General features: G+C 40.2%; 1 protein-coding gene across 3 annotated transcripts in view; it reads left to right on the top strand.

Annotated features, from left to right (window-relative positions):
- Window positions 1–22500, top strand: part of LOC119006125 (low-density lipoprotein receptor class A domain-containing protein 4-like) — a 227078-nt gene that overhangs the window by 59968 nt on the left and 144610 nt on the right. For all 3 annotated transcript variants that reach the window (XM_037074511.1, XM_037074513.1, XM_037074512.1), the window contains one exon: window positions 21556–22396. In XM_037074511.1, coding sequence (XP_036930406.1) covers window positions 22357–22396 — 40 coding nt within the window. In that variant the 5' untranslated portion in view covers window positions 21556–22356. The remainder of the gene's footprint in view (window positions 1–21555; window positions 22397–22500) is intronic.

The following is a 22500-nucleotide window of genomic DNA, read 5'->3' as shown; positions in this document are numbered from 1 at the left end:
TGTTTTCAAATGACATTGTTGAACTTTGAACTAACTGTTAAAAAAAAGTGATGAAGGGCAAACATAAGTCAATTGAAGAGAAGACCATGTATGTATAAGCTTAATACCATGTGGCATGCCGGCAGCATTGCCATTTTTGCCCAGTGTCCAACCACAATACTGTAACTAAAAAAGGATCCTTACTATGGGGCGTCGATTGTAAAGTTGCTCATGCTAAAATAAACAGCAACTTTTTGCCACATTTAGCAAAAAACATGTATAAAAAAACATCTAAACATGTATGTATAAGACACATTTTTATATTGTTGCTTTTGACCAGATTTACAGCAATATTTGTGAACTTTTTGACATTTACTTACTATCTAAATGTTAAATATAAATCTAAATGTTACATTTAAATATAAATGTTAAATATAAATCTACATTTTAAATGTTTACTCTAAATGCTAAATGTTAAATCTAAATGTCATGGATGAAACTAAATACTTAGCTGATATGCATCTACACTACCTGTCACCGGAAGTACCAAAATAAAAGCTCCTTAATGTGATCGAGCGCTATCCGCGGTCTTCTTCAGGTGGTCGTACGGAGTGATTGCGCTGCGCTGTTAGTCACGTCTCCTCACCTGCTCTCATGTTGCCTGCCACCCAGGCCTGTCCAGCGACTTAGCTGGAAACATTAGTAGGGCGGCAATACAGAGTGTCCGAAATGCATCTGCACAACAGCGACAGTAGCTTTTTTCATAGAGTCGCAGCATTATCACCACAGCAGCATTTTGCCAATTCTGGGTGCGAGGTATCTGTGTGATGTAATAATTAGCACTGACATGTCATATTTTCTGTATGAAATTTTGATTCATAAAAAAACAAGTTATCTGTTATTAAGTTTAACGGCAGTTAACTGAGGCGTCTAAGATAAAATAGTAGCAGTGTTCCTTGGACAATGTCTGACCCTGTAGATCATTTCGTGCTTGGTTTTGACTGTTTTCTGAGTCTTATCTTACTTTTGGACTGGTCAACTAATCTAAATGTTATCATCCAGTTACACCTCAGGGAAATTAGATGTTAGGAATGTCCCTCAGCACTTAAAGGTAGCTTTTGCAGGAAATGAAAGGGTGCCATCTTGTATTCTGTTCTCATTATATATTCCTGGGGAGTGAACCTAACTTGCCAGCACTCTTGCGGAATGGTTTAATGGTTTATGTTGAATCTAGCCTGCTTACGTCATTGCTAGATTACTAAGGCCAAAAAAGGTACATTTGATTTCTGTCTACCTGTGCATAATTATAGCCCAAACAACAAGTGAACCAGTGGAAATATTGTTTTGAGACTAAACATGCTAAAGCACATTTAGTATTACTGTTTTTTTTTTTGGGGGGGGGGTAATATTTAATATTAAACGTGGCATAAATAGTTAATGGTTGATTTCCATGATAGGCAATAGAGATGCATGTGTTTAGTTGTTTATTTTCACTTATTTATACATGCATGAGAATGGGTGCATCAGGAGAGAGATGGCTGCACACGAGCAGGGCCCAGATTCTTCTGCAACACGAAAACTGGGAATGCTACCATCAAGAATGACCTGCCTGTGTAATATACTTCAACTATATATCTACTTCAAAAGGATAAAACCAAGAGAAGAACACACACATATTACCACTCACTGAAGATATATGTGTTTGTGTGAGAGCGAGAGAAAGTGAGGTTGTGTCGACCCCTCAGAGTTGTAGAGATGAGGGAAAAAGCGACACAACCGCCTCAGCTATTGCTCCGAAAGACATTTTTGTCTGTTTTTCAATTTACGGTTAATAGGATTTTCAGCAGCCTTTCTCTATTCTGTTGTTCGTGTTTATCCTCTCCTGACTCCACAACCCCATCTTTTATACATCTGCAGTCTGCCCTGTCTGAGCTGGATTGGCCTGTTTGGATAAATAACCTACTGCTGCAAACTGTGTGTGTGCCTCGGTGTGGGTATTTGGTGCGGATATTCTCGCCTATACATGTGTGCGAGCGCGCACACATTCTGTATACCAAAGGGGTTGCAGTCATGCATGTGTATCTGTGAATGTGTCTTGTAGCGGCATGCACTGAGGTATTTTCCTGTGTCCTCTTGTTGCTCTACTCTCCTCTAAAACAACCTGACATCTAGAATAGGGGAGAGACTTTGTTTTCATTTGACAACCAACAAGACTTCTATACGGCAGTTTCCTGTCAGGTGGCTTAGACTGGAGTGGAATTTCCTACGTGTATCCAACCCAGCGCGATAGTGCTGATTAGTCTCTTCTATAGTTAGTGAGGTACAAAAAAATAAATGAATAATAATATCTTGTTAAATTAAATCACAGAAACATCAAGCTCAGTGCAGGAGACACTCAGTGCAGTTGTAGTTCATGAAGAACAATTACAGGTGAGTATATATCAGTAAATACATGTAATATATGTCAGTATGTGTAAAATATGACTTGGCTTTACCTGCTGCACTGCAGTATGATGCTGCGCTGATCAGTCAAACAGAGCTAAGCACAAGGTTGAAGTAACTCATAATCCTGATGTTGAATAGAAGAAGGTCTTCACTTTGCAAAGGAGATGTATACTAGAGGATACTGGACATGAGGGTGGTGTCATATAAATGGATTTCTGGAGTACCCTGTTGAATGGTGTGTGCATTTTAGTATATTATCTTTATTTCAAAGAGATGGGTGATATTGTGGCAGGTATAGCAGGTCAGATCATTGTGCCCTATTGAGTTGGTTTATACGTCGCTCCAGAATCTCCAGTAGGTTGTCAGTTGGTGGACATTCACATTATTCCCATGAGCTCATTTATTCAGCTATTTATATCTTTATAAAAGAATCATATTCTGCAGTATATTGAGAAAAAAAGACCCACATTGTTACCCACATGGACGCGTGCATGCTTTCAAATTAATTGATTTTTAAAATGAATGTTGTTAATGTTACCCAGGTTATTTTCTGCGATTTACAGAGTTACCAGTGTTCCTTAAATGCGTCCCCCGATGGCTACCGCAGAGCATGCAGCCAAGACAGGTGAATGGTGTTGGATAAGTTAGATCTGATTATTAATGTTTTAATCAAGAATAAATTGGATCGGACACCCACAAATCAAAATTGGAAAAAATTGTGAGATTGCCAAAGATTAACACTCCTAGTCCAGAGGTTGTTCCTAGTCTCAAAACACCATGTTTGATCTTCCAAATTAGTTTTTAGTAATAGTAGTAATAGTAATTAGTAATTATTTTTAGTGTTGCACCTGCAGCAGCCACCTCTTATGTAAAACTTTTATAGCATGTTTAAATGCAGTAGCGTGTCCTAACCCCACACATCAGATGCAGCAGTACACTGAAGACAAAATGTCCTTATTGCTATATCTAAGTTTTGAATCAGAGAAGTATTATTGTTTGCTAGACATCTGTTTAACATGCTTGACGTATCCTATTTCTGTCTCTCGCACTTTGTTCCTTCTGTGTTCCTGTGTGTTCAAACAGAAATGCTCACCCTTCTCGCCATCTTCCCTCACTCTCTAGTGTGTGTTATCTCACAAAGCAGAAATGGCTTGAAAACAGCTGTGTAAAAATCTATAGCTACACACAGTGATCCCATAGCCCTGAGCTATGGGATCACTGTGGGAATTTGTCAGCGCAGGTAAACATTATCGCTAATAACACATCTCTGAACCTTTGTTATTGGCTGGGGTTGGTTGGGGTTTAATGACACTCTATGGATATATATACCGTGTGTGTGTGTGCGTGTGTGTGTGTGTGAGAGAGAGAGAGAGAGAGATTCAGGGTGCGATTCTAGGTGTGTGTAAATATGCTTTCCGCAAGCATACAGCATGAATTCACAAACACTGCTTGAGTCCCAGTGAGGTATTTATTACCGGGCATACATACTGTATCTTTACTGGGGTGCTGACAAGGTGGTAGGAAACAGAATAAGTCATCATATAGTTTGGGATGTGATAGCGCCCCAGGGCAGGCAGCAGTTTGGTAGCTCATCTTCCCTCCCCTCCCATTTGTTTTCCTTAGTGTTTTTGGATGTACTGACAGAGAGAATGGTAACAAAGGACATGGAAACTTTTGACAAGATAATAAAAGTCAAAAGAGGGTATCCTGGCAAACAGAAGCAGTAGGTAGACTGATTATATGAGAATAGAGAATTAGGCTTAGACAAGTCTGTACAATTACCCAGTGTGATTAGATCAGACTTCTGTGCTGAATAAAGCCAAGAGATATACTGGCCTAGTTGGCTCACACACACGCACGCACGCACGCACGCACGCACGCACGCACGCACGCACGCACGCACGCACGCACACACACACACACACACACACACACACACACACACACACACACACTACTACAGCTTTAAGTACATGGCAAGTAATCCAGATTTATGTAATTGCATGCCTGTCACCACAGACAGACAGGCTGTCTAGCAGAGTAAACTGCGGCCAATCAGGACACTGATGTTCCACAACAATCACCCTCATTAGTTATTAGACTGCATTATCATCCAAGATAAACAAGGAAATAAGCTAAAGGACTTTTCTAAAACGTCTTTCAGACAAACAAACAAAGCGTGAATGAGAAATTCAACAGGTGCTGATTTGCTAATTTACTTTTTATTTTTAGGCCATTTGAATATCTCTGGAGAGAAATCAGGCACAATGTCATTGTCTCAGTTGTGATTATTGCACGCTGGTATCTTATACGGCTACTGTTTTTTGTCCCTCAAGATAATATTTACTCAGTGGAATGTGCCTTTAGGATTTTTGCATCGATACCATTTTAATCCCTTTGATTTTCCCAGGGCGACAGTGCAATCGCAGGTTGAGACAAGGTATCTAGTTTGTTACTGATTTTTTTGAGGGGCTGATAATGTTGCCCTGGTTAATGTCACTCTGTTTTAATTGAATAAGGCAGAAAGAGGCTTCAGGACTTTCCTAAATGTGTAGTTCAGGTAAGGCCTTGTATAAGATGAATTGTACTGTATATACTCGATGTACACTCACAGTTGCAATTAAAATTCAGAATATGTCAGCCTCTTCAATTTTGATCTTTAAAAAAAAAAACAGCAACTATTTAATCTGTCTCTTGCAAGTCCCCCAACTCCATGGAGGGGCAATACTAAATAACTAGAGTGACACTTTAATCGCTTCTTCTCTATTTAATACTCTTATTTAATGTCCCACTTTCCCTGGGTTACAAAAGGCCTACATTTCTCCCATCAGCACACCCGTTCTTACACTGTCCATGGCTCTGTCTGAGCACTTTTCACTACTGTTGTGACACATATCAGATTCTTTTTTTGCTCGTGCTTTGAATGTGTTTGAAAGGGAAGAGTTTTGATGTAGCTGTGGACGTTGAAGGTTTCTAACAAGATTCCAACAGTTCCCTTTTGTACTCACTTATAGATATTGGCCACCTAAGTGCGTCTGAATATTTTCATCAAGCTTCATGCTTTATTCCCTGAGAAATAACTGAAATCAAGTGTCAAGTGTCCTATCTTGCAATGTTAAAGAAAGTAAAATAAAAATCTGGATCCGTCCTGTTATCCAGATCTGCACTGAAAGTTAATGGGGTCTATTCTGGGCTGAGACTCATCCTCCATACAAGTTTTAGTGAAATCTCTCCAATTGTTTTTGTGAAATCCTGCTGACAACCAACCAAAAAATGGACAGAGGTGAAAACAATACCTCCTTGCCAGAGATAAGAAGGAGTTTAATGTGTATTATATCAATTTAATGAAGGGATACTGCAATTTTGATGGAAATAAGACATACATGAGTGAACTTAAACCGAATAAACTTCACAAAAATCCCTTTTCTTTTTTTCCTCATGGAGCAAAGATATTTGACACTCGGCAGATTCTGTGGTTACAGACACAAAGGCTTCAAACATGATGCAGACATTCAGAGTGGATTCATGGTGTGCCTCAATATGAAGACCGGTTTCTCTGCAGTGTGAAAATGTTAATCTGTGTCTTATCCCTTGTGGCGTGGTGCAGACATCAACGTATGGTCAAAAGTGGTCACATGAAATGAGCCTGGGCCTCAGAGAAAGACAGAATCACCCTGCTCATTAAATCTTGGGGGAAAAAAAAAAAAAGTTTTTCCTCTCATATAGTAACAGTGATTTGGCTGATTAATGCGGAATGAGATCAGTGTACAGTGGCTGGGAAGCTCCTAAAGGACTGGGAGCTGCAGCACTTTAACTGCATTATTATCACACTAATTTTCCTTAGTCAGCGTCTTGTCTCACTGCAGTTTTATGGCTGCTGAGAGACTGAACTGAGAGATTAAGGACTCATAACAAGTTGCCTCATGTAGAGTGTCACCTCTAATGTCCTCTTGGAGCAGAATGGAATGAGCCATTAGTCTGACCTCTCTACGCCTGGTCTGTGTTAAGTTTCTGAAATGTCACTGTGGTTGGGTGCAGTTAATGGCCAGAAACACTGGCTCCCGGGGCGAGGTCAAGGGACCAGTACGCCATATGGGGGATCCACAGTGCCCGCTCCAAAAACTATTTTACACTTGGTGCTGATCTTTGTTGTATAAAGAGAATCTTACATCTTGACCACGTTCCCATCACATATTCCAAATATGGAGTTAAGTCCAGCACCCCCTACAGTCACTCCACAGCCACCAGCACTCCCACCATGTCACAACTCTTAACAATGATTTTTTTTTTTTTTTTTTGCCTTAAATTAGTAACGCAAATGAATAAGCAAAGTAAATGTTGATTGCACAATGTAATGGCTATAGCATAAAAACACCATCAGCGTTTCTGATTCCTGGTTCCCTACAAACTTCACTTTCACAATGCAATTTTTTCTGCCATTGGCCCAAAAATTTTACATTGACTGGAGATCCAGTCATGCTGAAAGCCTGGCAGCATTTCTATCTGCTTTCATGTTTCCATTACAGACTAAATGAATGAATAACCTGATATTTTGTCCAGTTTCATTGGTAGTTACCACCCTCAGGAAAACAGAAATGACCCGAGTGCCTTTGGAACCAACAGTGACACAACTTGGAAAAGCCAGCAACCTGACATACAGTATGTTTTGGATAGCCATAACTGTGTACATTTAAACAGAATTAAAACACAATTAAAGCATTTTGCTAGAATCCGCTGGCACAGAACAGTCTCTTCCTTCCACCTCTTCATGCCCGTTTGGTGTGCGTGGTATGCCTGTGGTCAGTAAACCTTTCCTGAACAGTAGTGTGGAGCAAAGTGCTGCTTGACTCCTGCCTAGCCTGGTGTGGCTGGCTCACAACCTGTTAATGCAGCACTAGACTGAACACTCAGTGAATCTCTCACTGTCTTCATAGTGGTGGTAAAAACAAACTTTTGCATAACACAAGGTTATATTTACATTGTCTTGGCAAAATATTGTATTGGTCACACAATATATATACGTATTCATGTGCTCTTAAAGTATTTATTTGGCATATGGCCCACTGGGAATTTTGGCAGGTGAAGTTTTCATTTTACCCGCAATACCAGCCGCTACATACCAGATAAATAACTAATTAAAACAACAATCAACACTTAGAAGGAACTATTGTAGTTCCCAGCCACCTGCTTCACACATAATCAATATAGACATTTACCACAGTATATTTTAACTAAAATTAATCACAAGCTAATGTGGTTCAATACAAAATATACACTGATACACATTTTTTGTTTTTTTCTTTACAGAACAGAATGTGTTAAAGCCTGAGAACTCCAGCCTTAATTAACGTAAATAACTAAGAGGGAATGTTTGAAAAATAGATAAGTAATATAAATGTCCAGTAACACTGACATTAACTTCAGAAGGCAGCAGTATCAGATAGAATCTGTCTTCTGGAATGCAAGATTTTATAATTTAGATTTGAAACCAACTATGCTTCCTATTTACCATTATACTAATTGACCATTCTCTTCCCTTCAGTTAACCTCTCCTGTTTGAATTTCCCCAAAACACTGGAGCCTTGTTCAGCAGTTTCTCAAGGAGGGTGATAAAGAGTACTTTTCAGTCCATCTTAATCTCTCTTTAATGTTTTCATTAGATAACGCAGTAACATAATGCAGCCATCAAACAGTCATCTTGTAATGTTATAAGTAACTTTAAAAGTAATTACTGAACAATGTTCATTACTGAGGTGTCTGAACTGGGATTCTGGTCCTTAAATGACAAAGGTGTGGCAGGGCAGTGAGTTTTCTTCAAACACATTGCGCTTTGTTGCGCACCGCTTGCATTTCAACAAGTTGTTGCACAATGTGTCTACTATTAATAAATATCACAATTCAGTACACAATAAAGACTAATCTAAAAGAGCTGAGGCTGGTTAGAATACTTAGACATAGTAGAGATTGAGAGGGTCAGGTCCTTGCGGTAGTCTCTGCCCTGGCCGAGGTCCCCACATTTCCTCAAAGTCCAAACTTTGAACGAAGAACTCGAATGTCCAAAATTAGAATCCACGGTTGGTTGGTAAAAAAGGTTAATAACCTTGTGCTCTTCTACCCTTGGATCCAACTGCAAATCTCTTGAAATCCATTCTGTGATGATGGGCTGCTCGCATACTCCGTTTTGTAGGTTAATCCAAGGTAGAAGAATGGAGGAAGAACATCGTCTCCTCTGTTGCTGCATTTGTTATACTCTCTCAGCTGGCCATCTATTGCTGTGCAGCCGCTTCCTGTCGCACGATGTTCTACTGGCCAACTGTTTGTTCCTCATTTTCTTCATCGATTCATTGTGAAATTTGACATGTACCCCACTTCAGCTTGTATATTACTTTTGTCTAATTAATCTCATCATTTGATTCTGTAACTGTTTCTAATTTGTATAACCTCATTATAACTTGTAATCATGACAGCAGTCATTACACATTTGATTATTATTACAATACGCTAATAGCAGAGCTCTTATTTATTTCTTAATCACTTGTTAGAACTAGGTACTTGACTTGCCGATGGTATATGGCTAGTGTGCACAGTTCTCTTTTGACAGTGCATACATTTTCAAACGTCTGCATGTCTCCCCATCTTGTTTTATGATTGTGTTTCATCAGAAGAATTCATTTCCTTCCAGACAGTCATTCAGAACTCTCTCTGGGGAGGCGGGTAGCTCTGTTTGGCTGTTCTGCATGATTGTCTTCGTACTGTTTTGTTAGTTTTTATTTTTCCATTCAGAGGGAATGAGACAGATTTTGCTGTGTGACTGCAGCCCGTTATGTCTCTGCTGCTTCTAGCTGCATAATGTTTACATACATATTTGTACGGTATGCAAGGTTGGACTCCATTGCCTTTCAAGAGATCTTAGCAGAAGTGATTTAAAAAAGCCTTTAAGCACAATCTATGCATGTAAAAACTGTCAGAATAAACACAATATCTATGGTAAACATGGGGGAAAAAAGGGTTAGTTTTCCAGTCTTTTCTTCCTTTGGCTCTCTGTGCTTACAGTTTGAAAAATTCGGTCCCCAGTCAGATAGCATGTGAAAGGTTGTAAACTGTACACAGTGTGTTCATGTTTACCAACTGATATGCTCTGTGGAGCTTTATGAAGGAATGAGAGAAACAACACATCATACACTTCGTGTAGTTTCAAAAGTGACAAAAATGAAATGATGAAAATTGACATGATAAAAATTCATGTGGATTGAAAAACAGAGGGGGTAAAAATAAAAAGGAAAACACTGATTGATGAGTTGAAATTATCTGAATAGAAGCATGTTTTATCATTTAGTGTGTCGTACATTTATCATTTATCCTTTATCCTTCATAACACAAAAAATGTAATCTATCATTTAAAGCTGCAGTCTGGAGTTTTGAGAAAAAAGTGGACTTAGTCAGAAAAAGTGAGTGATCCAGCTCCCAGGTCCCTCCTTCTTCCTCTCTGCTGCTGCAGTCCTGCCTTCAAAGCTCCTCCCCTCAGAGGAGCCTGCTGTTCACAAGCAGGCTTGTAACCACGGTAACAGAGGACGCCAGGTAACAGATACTTTTGCAAGGATTACTGTAACCACTGCCACCATAGCCTTGTGGTTAAAACATAGAATGAAACATATATCAAGCAGGAGTCCTTACTTGTCCAGCAGAAAACCCGCTAACAAATATTATTGGCTTCTGCAAGGTGTGTTCAGTGGTATCCTGGCATACAGGAGGTTGTATTTCATTGGTGCCAATTTTGGCTTCCTCTGACAAGAATCATATTGAAGCCTTTATGCTGCTATTATTCCGTACATTCAAAGTTTGACTGGTGAATAGTTCTCACAACTCAATATAGTGAGGAGAAATCATAATGTTATTGATAACATCAAAGGTGCCATTTGTACGAAAACTTGGTGTCTCATTCCCAACTCATCAAAAACTTCCGTCCTTCATACCAAAGCGTCAGTTTTTGATGTTTTGGGAAACCTGGAGTGTCATCATTTGATGAGCTGGGACTGAGACTCAAAAATCAACTTTTCTTACAGGTAACTCCTTTAAAGACTGGAGTTTTGAAATCTGGGATTCATATTTTACAGTGGGTCCTATTAAATTATTAAGCTGCTGTGAATGACATTATGAAACAATGGCTTCAGCTTTGTAATTAATTTGCCACCGGTTTAGACTCAAATGCACTTTTGCTTCCTCGCTTCTGGTATGAAAGCCCAGCACCAGTGGCAAGGTGAGGAAATTAGTTTGCATTTCCCTTTTGACTTTCAGGTAATTTATTCTCTTCCTCCTTGTGGCAAAGATTTCAAGGCAGGGATCTTATGCTAGGCCAGGTTAATGTGGTCAATCGACAGCCACACAGCAGGCCATTCTTCTCGCATGCAATCTTACTTTGTCGATAAACTAATAACAGATTACCATAAAAATCCTGTGGTGTGTTGCTATGGTAGCCAGTCAAGTGAAAGTAGTTAATAGTTTTACCAGAAGCAGGCCTTTGCTGGTGGCCATGTAATAAACTATGATGGTACCCAGGCCCTCTGCAGCTTACCACTTAACATCCACTTTACATCTATTCTTTGGCTCCATAAAATTACATCATGTGCACTCGCCCAGTGTTTATGCCTGTAGACAATCTCTGTTCTGATTTCTCCTCTAATCCGTCCAGTCTTTTCCCATCTTTTGTGTGGGTTTGATGCTCAGAAGAGCCAGCCAATCAGCCGGGCCTCTAAACAGAACATCGGGAGACATTTTAAGTAAATCCTTGGAGAGGACTCGGGGAAAGGCCTTTGATCAGCTGTTGCATTATGGAAGTGTAGACTAATTTTGCCCGATGGCTCTTGTCTCTTTACAGTCTTTGTGTTGAGCCCGTATGTCAGTGTGGATTGTCAGATTATATTGCCTACATAAGCTTTTAAGTGCATCTGCACACACAGATATTCAAGCTTTGTTTACTGGTGTATGCTTATTCAGTATTTTCCCTGTTGCCTAAAATGTAGCAGCCCTTTCTTTGGTCTTCGTTGTTGTGAGTGACTGGTAAAAGTTAAACATCTGGGTGGGAGCAGCAACCTGTCAGATTAAAAGTAGCCCATGTCTGTCTTCTCTTTGCAGCTGTTGGGACGGCAGAGAATTTCCAACCTTCCATATTACTGTTGTCACCTACCTGTCTGTCAGTCTCTCTGTGCGTCTGTGTGTGTTTCACCATCGCTGCCCCGCATCCTGTCGATCTGTCTGTCTGTGCATCCGGCCTCTCGACTCTGGAGTTGATACATAGGAAGAATAAGCCTGTCAGATTTGTCACACTCAGCTGGCAGTCAGTGTGACACAGAGCCAGATCAGACAAGGATGTGACGGATGACACCCTGTCTACCTTTGTTTGCTTTTGCTTTTCCAGTCATTTTGTGCATCATTTCACATTTCCGGGTGTCTTTTTTTTCCTTGTGGCAAGTGATATATTAGATAATTCCTTTGAAAGGAACAATAAAAAAGCAGAATAAATAAACAGCTTTATTTAATTCAGATTTAGGGTTGTCAGTCTTGAGGCAGCTTAACCTATGGCAGTTCAGTTGGGTTAAAATAAACAGATGAGGAGTGTGGTTTGTGTGAGGAGCATGCTTTGAATCTATACCACAGAAGGTATAGTCCTACTTACTCGATAGACATTATCGAAAATCTGTTTTATTGTCTAAGTTTTAGGTTTTAGGTCTGTGCATCCATCTGTCCTGTTCTTGTGATACCTCAGAAAAGGAAATTTGGCTCAAATGTTCACTTGGTCTTAATGATGATCTCATTAGATTTTGGTGCTGAAAAGTCAAAGTTCAATGTTGTTGTGGCTCTATGGCGTCCCACTCTTGTGATGGCCATATTTCAGAAATGCTTAGAGGGAATTTCCTCAAATTTGGCACAAACATCCATTTGCATCTATGGATGGACTGATTAGATTTTAGTGGTCAAAGGTCAAAGTCACTGTGCCCTAATAAAATGCATGTATGACAAACAATCACATACAAATGTCCAATCAGATAAAATGACTAGGTGATAACATGTATATCCAAAAAAATCAACAACTAAATGAGCTAGTTATATCCTCCTGGGTTATGCCATGTTTCTTTACTATATTTTTACAGTCGTTGTCTTTAGCGGCCACCATACTGAAGGGTTAAATGAATGCTATTCAGTTGCTATGAGTCAACATTAATTTGATGGTATCCTGGAGATTATTAAAGAAGATGGAAAAAGCAGACTTCAGAGGCACTATCAGCACCAAAGGCAGTTGACAGTACATCTCAGATACATGTTTTAATTGATATTAAGTTAATATCATATTAATTAAGCATTTAATAGGTTATGAACCTGTCATGTGAAAGAGATCCCAATGATATAATTTTCAAGTGTTTCAAAATGTTTGAAATGATCTATTCGTAGGTATTGTTAGTTTATTTGTTAGGTTGTTTATTTGTTAGTTATCATTCTTGGTTTGGACGGCCCTTCACACGTGAATAAGAGCAGCCAGGGATCGAAACACTCAAACTACAATTTGTTTCTACCTTAAAGATCTCGCAGTGTGAATAAAAAGAGGACAGTAAAGGAGTTTGTGACATGACTATAGTGAAGCAGGTGTAGCCAGCCGATTTGAAAGACAGATGGGGCAAGGGCAAATTCAGACATTTAACACACATTCAAAACTCTTCAGGTAAACATGTTGATGAAGGTTCTCAGTCATCCAGGTCATCATAGTTCTAAGTGCTGTATCGTGGGCAACCAAACTTATTTCTTGAAGACATTTCACCTCTCATCCAAGACATGACATTTAAATGGTGGTGTGTTCTATTGAACTGAAATAAAACACATGGGTCAGAGGTGTCTGCTTAATCTCTTACAAGAAAACAAGTAACACCTCCTATCCACACAACTGAAAACATGGCCAAGTGTGTAACGTATAGCAGGTGGCAGCATCAAATTCAAGGACACAGTCCCCAGTGCGCTACAGAACAAATTTTTTATATACTGTATTATAAGTAATATGGAAAATAGAAACGGAAAAGATTAAAAGTCCACCAGAAACTTTTCACATTGAGGGTTGAATTCTACAGGAACAGGGACATGTGTTTAATACAAATGTTTCCCAGATCTACATAACATGAGGAAACATGTTATCAACAACACTTAAACAGTAAAACAACGAAATAAAACAAACCATCCAGCTGTATTAAAAAAGTGACACATTTGTGATTATTGGAGATTTTATCCCCGTGCAAACAGTAACTTAAAGTCTGTGTTACCTGTCCTTGTAAGACAAACACTGTGCTGAGTCGTCACTGAGGTGTGGGAAAGTTGCTACTGGGCCTTTCTTAACTGCAGGCTGGCTACAAGCCAAGCTTGTTTAACTGGAGTACAGTATGGATGGGCCTAATGAAGCAGACTAAAGTGGCTCTTCCATTAATCATTTTGGGGTCTCGTATAATCTCCATTTATTCATGTGTGACAGAGTGGCTGTGTCCTTAAACGACCTTTCATCTGATGCCAGCATACACGTACTGTACGTTACTGTACATCGGCAAAAAAATGCTCATGAGCAAGAGTACCGCTTCAAATATAGACTATTTGTCCTGAAATAGATAAAATGTGACTTCTGTATGATATTAGATCCAAAAGTATGCCAAAATTATATGTACTATGGATGCTTGATAAGTTCCTTGATTATCACTACTCTAAACCTTTGATCATGTTCCATTTCCTGGATAGATATCTGGTACTATTGCTATAAACAAATGTGAGCAAGTTCTGAAAGTAGACTAGTTGCCATTATTGACACTTAACATAAATTCTGTGGGCCTGCAGAGGATGAAGATGTTCACCGAACGGGGATCAAAATTTTGTATTATTATAATCAATAATATTTGGTTGTTATTAGTAATTCTGACCCCTTACACTTCACCTTTAGTTGCCATCTTATTCTCATTGTAGGGTGATTGTGGAATGTAGTAATCTTGAATTTCAAAAAAAAAAAAAAAGGAAAAAGAAAACAGAAACATTAATCTCTGTTAATAAAAATAGATTCTCTCGCTGATGTTGTTGGTCTCTAATGATTAAATACAGCTATTGATTGATTCTGCAAGCTAGCTAGTACAGTATCATTAGTAAAAAAAAAAGTGTTGCAGATTGGTCCAGTGTTTTTTTTCTCTATTTCTCCATTGTCTAGTTGAGCTATTGTTGTAACCAATACACCATTTATATTAAGTACCTGCATCAATTACTGAGGGTCACTGTCTAACCCATGCTGTTGTCAGTGTCAGCAGGGACCAGCAGACGCAGTCACTCCGATGTGCCACCTCACTAATGGAGGCACTGCTGGATGGTGGAAAACACAAATTGGTCGAATGTGTCTATATTTGCTTTACTGCCATCTTTGCAGGAGAATATAAACATGTTTGTTGTAAACATGCAGAGGAGGCAAAAGTCCTTTTTTTCAGCCTCAGGTTGTGTCCGCAAACAATCGCCAACAAGACGGGGCAGACCCTGTGTAGCCTGAGAGGCAACAAAATGCATGAAAGTGCTCCCTGCTGCTCCGAACGATTAATTGAGTTTAGCATATCGACATTTTTATAAATTCCTTTCATCTGGATTTTGACAGCCGGATCACAAAAAGAACACCCATCCCTGTTCTGGCTACCAGATCTGGACCACCTGTGGACTGTAATTCATTGCTGTATTTTATTTGGGCTGAATGTTAGTGGGCAGTGCAGCCTGTCACTGGGCCAGAACAGTTTCGCTCTGTGGGACATGTTGGACAAAAAAAAAAAAAAAACACAGCCACAATTTATCATATATGATGAATATCAGAGCTTAAATGACCTTAATGACTGTTGTCTTGATCCATGCATTGTTTGGTTCCTTTACAGGGATGCTTTTTTGAAAAATAAGAATCAAGATGTTTTTTCAGCAATCGAAAAAGAAGACACCGCCTGTGGGCTTACTCAGCAGTGTATCTGTGTTCTTGTTGTTGCTGTTGTTGTTATCATACTGTGTGTCCACAGTTGTCCTGATATTTGAATCAAAGAAATACAATTAAATATCCCCCTCAGTTGTTTAGAATCTCTCCGACATCCACATAGTTTTCTTGTCCAGCTGTGAGACATATGATATTTCCTCAAGCCGACACTGCTAAGACAAGAGCAGACCACATATACACGGCCCGTGGGAGCTACATATTTTGAATGACTCTTTTTCCTCCACCCCTGTTGCAGGAGATCTCTGAATCCCCTCAGCAGCCCCAGTTCATGGTTGGTTATGCAATGGCATTCTTAGCATGCTTAGATTTTCAGTGGAACAGATGCGACCAGCCCCTTGGTTGTGAAGTCTGTTCCCCAATCCATGTTTGTCTGCCTGACTTCTGTCTCACTGATAAGCACATGTCCCTGTATGACCCAGCAGAGGAGTCAGAGCTGACTGTTAGAGTTGCTAGTTATCCCCGTATGTTACAATGGCAGACGGATACGTTCTATTAATGCTGTGAAAACTCTCCTTACTTACTCACTTCAGGGAGGTCAGAGGTCACTGACAGCCCACTAACAGCAAGGCTATAACTGATAGAGCTTTGACATCTGGCTTAAGAACACTTGATCAGACTATATACTTATGATTATGAAGGTATGTGTGTTCCTTTCTCATGAAGCCACTTTGCAGTGTTATTTGTATTGTATTTGTTCATTCTAAGGCAAACAGACAACAACACAAATGCGATATGGTTGATAGAGGGGATTAAAAAAAAAATAGAACCATATCAGGTTTCAATTTTGGCTGAATGAAATCATTTTGAATAGATTCCGACTTAACTGTTTATGTGGATGCTTAATTAAGTGATTAGATCAGATGTATGTTAACATGCCCAAAAACATTTAATCAGAATATAACTTTTGGACATTTTTTTGACTCAAAGTGGTTCTACCCAATAGGAAGCACCAGATTTGCTGTAAATATAACAGACGAAGAGGAACAATACATTTTTTTTCTCCCAACCATTGAGAAAATTAGATTAATTCATTCATTCTTTTAATACAATTTTCAAGAAGGACCCACATCATGTCCTTGCAGCAATGCTTGCCTTTCTGGTGCGGTGGATTCAAGCTTCACTCACTTCGGTGGATAATATATTTCAGCCATTTGACCATCGCCACAATGTTCAACAATCCTTAAATCTTTAAAGATCTCCAGCAGCCACAGACCAGCTCTTCTTTGCGGCTGCCATCTTTCTATCCCTCTCAGAGTCAATGTCACCTAATGTTACCCCCATGTGAGGTGACGGTGCACGGAAACAATCTATTTATCCCCAATCAGATAAAGCATTTACATGGTAATTAGGCTGTAATATTTTCATATTGGATCGTCAAAGGTCAAATTGGTTAAACACCAGACTGGATCAGTCCCTTTTAATCGAGGTGGTATTATAAGGCATTTTTGTTGTGACTGTACTGTTACTGCTTCTTTGTGGAATATTTGGATCCATGTAAATGCAGCAAATATGGAGTTAGTTTTTTTTTTTACAAATAAAGAAATGCAGTGATGTGGACCAACAAAGAGCAGCAGCAGAAAAAAATATCAGTAATACAAATATGGCAAAGGTAAAAAAACAAAAAAACAATGAGAATGAACATAAAAATCACAGTTCTGAGTTCAGCGTTTGCATCTGTTGAAAAGCTGTTCTTGGGTTTGACAGATTTTTTTAAACCATTCTAAAAGGTTCTGGTGTTGGGTTTACTGAGCTTACCTGGTGGGCTTACGATTAAGGTTCATCTTTCTGTGAAACCTTGTCTTCTGGAAAGTACAATTTTTTTCCCAGTTGTGGCTGCATTATGCTAAGGTCTTTGTTGATGAATGACGGGCTACAGTTAGGTGCCGTGCCGGCTTGAAAAGCACAGGACTTTGGCTTCAGAGTCTGTGATTAACTTTGACTTTGGTGGTCATCTGGCTTCTCCTTTAGAGCCACAAGGCAGTGAACAAAGTTTACATATCCAGTTTTGGCTGAAATAGTTTTTATATATTAAATATTATTTTCTAGTTTGGATGGATTGGCACCAAACATTCAAGTCCCTTTGTAATTACTTTGTTGCTCCTCTGACTAATGACAGTCCCATCAGCCGCAGCTATCAACTATCCGATGTTATCCAATGTTAAAAAGCCAATATGCTAAACTAGGATGTGAACAAAGTATACAATTATACCTGCTAAACATCAGCATGTTTGAATACAGACATTAGCATTTAGCTCAAAGCACGACTTTTATAGACCGTATGGTTTAATGTATAGCCTTTAAGACAGTGCTTGGCTGAGACTATATTGACCAATGTACAGCATCAGCATTGCAATTGTGCTCATGGTATTACAATGCTTGAACAAATAACATCCTTTTATGTCTGGTACTGCTGTTTCTATTATTTCAATGACCAATTTGACAGGATGAACTGTAAAAGCACTTCATTTTCCCTTTTCTATTTCAGATAAATGTGAATCTGCTGCCAAGTAGTTGCCAGACTTTAGTCTCTTCTACATTGCTCAGACACTGAAGTCTTTCAGCCAGATACATACAAAGACAGCAGACCAGGAGGTGTCCTTAAATGACCAGAGCATGGACAAACATCCACCTTGAGCCTTAAATCCTGTAGTCAAACGGCAAACAGCATGTTCCACAGCCTGTCATGACAGCTAGCTGTCCTCAGCTGACCCAGCAGAGCCACACACACACACACACACACACACACACACACACACACACACACACACACACAGTAAGGATAGTTGTAGTAGTTTTTGTCCTCAGATGACCCTGCAGACAGACAGACAGGCAGTCAGTAAGGTCAGGCTGAACTGACTCTTACAGGTTGTCAGCAAAAACAGCTAAGTGTGTCAAGTTGGAGGACTAATCTGTCCAGCTGATATTAAAGTTCATGCAGTTCAGAAGTTTTATGTAAAATACAATATAATATAAAGAATCTTTAAACAACATTTATTGTATAGTGGGATGAGACTAAGAAAGCCCCTAATCCAGGACTCCTGAATAGAGCATATGATGTTTACATTTTTCCACCTGAATAGAGTGGTAAAGTCACACTATACAATAATGTCACTGTCAACTATTGGAATATGCACACTGTGCAGAAATCACAATCTCTTTAATTGCTGTTTCTTGCTGTATAGCTGCTCTGCAGTTGCTCTGAAGAGAATACATTATGAAATGTTCTGCTGTTAGATTAAATAAAGGTAAAACTATTTTGGGACTTTTCCCCTGAATCCATCCATCCATCATCTGTACACATTATATGTACGCCGCTTAATCCTCTGCAGGGTCGCGGGGGGGCTGGAGCCTATCCCAGCTGACTTAGGGCGAAGGCAGGGGACACCCTGGACAGGTCGCCAGTCTATCGCAGGGCTACACATAGAGACAAACAACCACACTCTCATTCACACCTACGGACAATTTAGAATGATCAATTAACCTCAGTATGTTTTTGGACTGTGGGAGGAAGCCGGAGTACCCGGTGAAAACCCACGCTTGCACAGGGAGAACATACAAACTCCACACAGAAAGATCCCAGGCGTCCCAACCGCGAACCGGCGATCTTCTAGCTGTGAGGCGGCAGTGCTAGCCACTGGGCCACTGTGCAGCCCCCTTTTCCCCTGAATTTCATAGATATTTTGTTTACTTTACCAATTAATCAATCATTTGTTTATCTTTCCTTTTTTTATTCTGCCAGATTTTGCTCCAGCTGTTTTGCAGCTGGTTTGTTAGTTTGTCAAAATGGCATATGGCTTTCATTCTGTAGGTACATTATATGTTTCTTAGTCGAAACCTCTTGTTAATCCATATTTGATAGTGATTTCCAAATTGGGGTCTTGGGGCCAGCAGCGGCTGTTTATGGGAATTGAGATGTTTTTCTCTTCAGTATTTTTCAACTGATTTCACTGCTTACAAGAGGTTACATAGAATACATAAGGTCAGGCTGATATTTAAAGTTTGGTGTTCTGATTGTGATGTAAAAGTGTATACTGTGAGACTGCAGTAGCTGTCCCTTTCATAACCCCGGTTGTATAAAACCTGCGAGCAATGTTGCAAACCAGTGAGCAGGACTGCGCTATGATTACATCTTTGAATCACTGTGAAGCCAGACATACCTGGCTATTTTTCAATTGATCCTGCAGAATATGTGCTACTAGTAAAACATACTAATATCATATTTTGTTTTGGTTTGGATTTGAAACAGGAGAAGTATCATGACAGAAGATTTTATCCATACCTCCAACCCCTACACCCCTAATACTTTACTGTCCCCCACGGTCCCATTACCATCTCCACGATGCCACACATTATTTAAAGATAGTCATGAGGTAAATCATATAGACAAAGCTTTGAGTGTGTGTTTGGGCCTAAGTTCCAATGAGAAACATTGATCCTCACTATGGGTGGGTTTTTAGCTGACCTGTAGAACATTTTCCAGGTGAAAGCTCCCTTCTCATACCCTCTGAATGACCTTTAAAGTGCATTATCCTCGAGTTGAAACGATCAAAACAAAGTTCTGTTTGACTCTTTCTATATAAAACCCAAAACCTTTCAGCCAGTTAAATAAGATCTCTAAAAAACCATCAATTAATAACATTAGAGTTTTTCAAGTCCTCTTTGCTCCAAACCTTACTGAAGAACTGATTCCTGGTTTTTATTTCTTACTTTATGAGTCGTTGTCAATAAGAATGAAGGTGTTCACTGACATGAGCGCTCTGTAGTGTCTGTCTTCCATTACAACCTGACCGCTGACATCAATACAAGCAGAACCTGCTGATCATAAGATCCCAATCACCAGATGTTTCATCTGATATTGTTCTTCTCAATATTAAACGCAGGATTACTGTGTGATATCACAGATCTAATGCCTTAATCAGTTAGTCCAGTGTGGCGGCCTCCTCCCATCTGCTCTGCTGGACTTCCCTTTCTGTCATCTCCTGTCCTCTCCTCTCTTCTAATCTCATCTCCTTCACTAATATCTTGCATTCTATTTTTTCTTCTATTTTCTCTGTTTCTCTCTCCATTTACTTGCTTCCTCTCCTCTGTTACCCTTTCCTTTTCTTTCCTTTCCTTTCCTTTCCTTTTCTATTTGTCAGGGCACCAGCTGTTGCGTGTATCCTTACTGCGATAAGACTTGATAAGAACAGGCAAACGGAGCCAAGATAAGACTAGCTAACTGAGATCTGTCGAGCCTTTCCAAACCTCAGACAGGGCGTGTGTTTGTTTACCGTCTGTCTGCAAATTCTTCCCTTCTCTGTCTCGTCTCTCTTGAACTTTTTTAGACCTGCATCTATTTACTTTTTTTGGCTTCTGTGTCTCTCTACAGCCCCGTCCTTTTCATTTTCTTTCCCTTTTTTTGTTGCTTTTCCTTCGTTTTCCCCTTTTCTGCTGGTTGTTTCCCTCGTTTGCTGGTCTCTCCTTTCTGTGATTCCATTTTCTCCTCCTGTCACACTCCATGTGATCTAGCTTTCTTAAACACTCATCTTAAACTTGTGCGTTCCAAACAACAACAAAAAGTGTACTTCCAGTTACACTTTTACCAAACCTGCTTCCTCCAGTTCCCCATCCTTCTTCCCCCCCTTTTTAGATTTTATTCCTTTCCCAGACACACAAAGAAGCAGCACTTGGCACTTTTGAAATGTAAATAAAGTTGTGTTGTTTCCTTAGCCATAGCCTCCTCCAGCCCTGTTTATTAGGCAGACTTCAAAGTGGCACCATGACATGTGGCTCTATCGCTCCCCTGCTCTGTGAAATAGGGTCACGGGCGGCGCTTGGCGTTCGGAAAAAAAACTTTCCCTTTCATGTAAGAACCTAGTGGGTGAGAGGAACTAAAGGGGGCCATGCCAGCCAGTCACCCACACACCTGCTATCCAGACTGAGACACACACTGCGGCACATTGTTGTTTTGGTGCTTTTCTCAACTGGTCATTGCAGGCCAGCGGTTAACCCTGCCCGTGTTTTGCTTGGCGTCTCTATCTCAGCTGTTGTTTTAACAATCTCGTGATTTTATTCACAATTTTTCTCCCTCTGTCTGTGTTTTTTTCTCTTTCTTTTAGCTGCGGTGCCAGCGTGCGAGCGCCTCAGTACCTCGTGCTGATTTGGGGACTGCAGCAACGGAGACAAAAGGCGGTAGAGGGGAATAGAGAGGACGGGAGGCAGAAAAACACAGGAATAACCCGGCAAAAGAGCTTGGAGAATCCGAAGAGACAGCATGTTGATTCATGCTGAGTTTAAGAGACAAACCTGACTGCGGAGGACACAGAGGCAGACAGATAGACGGAGAGAGATAAAGATTTTTTGCTCACGGGCTGAAAAAAAGGCTGAGACGCTCACCTGCAGCCGGGCAGGTTGGAAAATTGGGAGACAGTCAAGAGTTCAGTTGTCTGACCATGGCTGTGGGCCTGCTGCTGGGAGGATAGAGTTCAGTGCACTGAAACTTCTTAAGCCTTGATGCATCCTCTTCTAACCTGAGCACCATCCCAACTCTCAACATAAAAAAAAGATTCCATCTCATTTTTATGTGCTCCTCCCCCTCTTATCCACCACTATCACTCCACAAGTCCTGTGCACTGAGCAGTAGCAAGCCTTTCAAAAGACCGTACAGACTGGTAAACTGGTCAGCAGTGTTCTTAGAGAACTGAAGGTGACTGTGCGACAGTCGTATGACAGACAGTTAACTTTTATTCCCGCACATGGACTGTTGATGAAGAATGATGGCAATGAGATTGGCAGGCACTGCCCCTTCCTCTTGGCCACCCTCCCTCCCCCCAGCAGCCTCGGCTCGGACCGGTTAAGGTTTGTCCATTGGCATCCATCGTAGCATCGGCAGCAGCTGGCAGAGCGCGGGAAGGAGCAGTATGCAGGAAACTGACTTACCAGCCACAAATGCCTTTAAAGGTAAATAATTAGAGTGTACAGCTGTGTGTGTGTGTGTGTGTGTGTGTGTGTCTGTATTAATCTATATATCAATCTGTGTCTCTGTGTGACCACAGGCCGTGACG

The sequence above is a fragment of the Acanthopagrus latus genome, chromosome 17 (assembly GCF_904848185.1).
Source record: "Acanthopagrus latus isolate v.2019 chromosome 17, fAcaLat1.1, whole genome shotgun sequence".
In the NCBI taxonomy this organism is placed as follows: Eukaryota; Metazoa; Chordata; class Actinopteri; order Spariformes; family Sparidae; genus Acanthopagrus; species Acanthopagrus latus.
The sequence above is the reverse complement of the archived record's forward strand: the minus strand, read 5'-3'. Positions and strand labels throughout refer to the sequence as shown.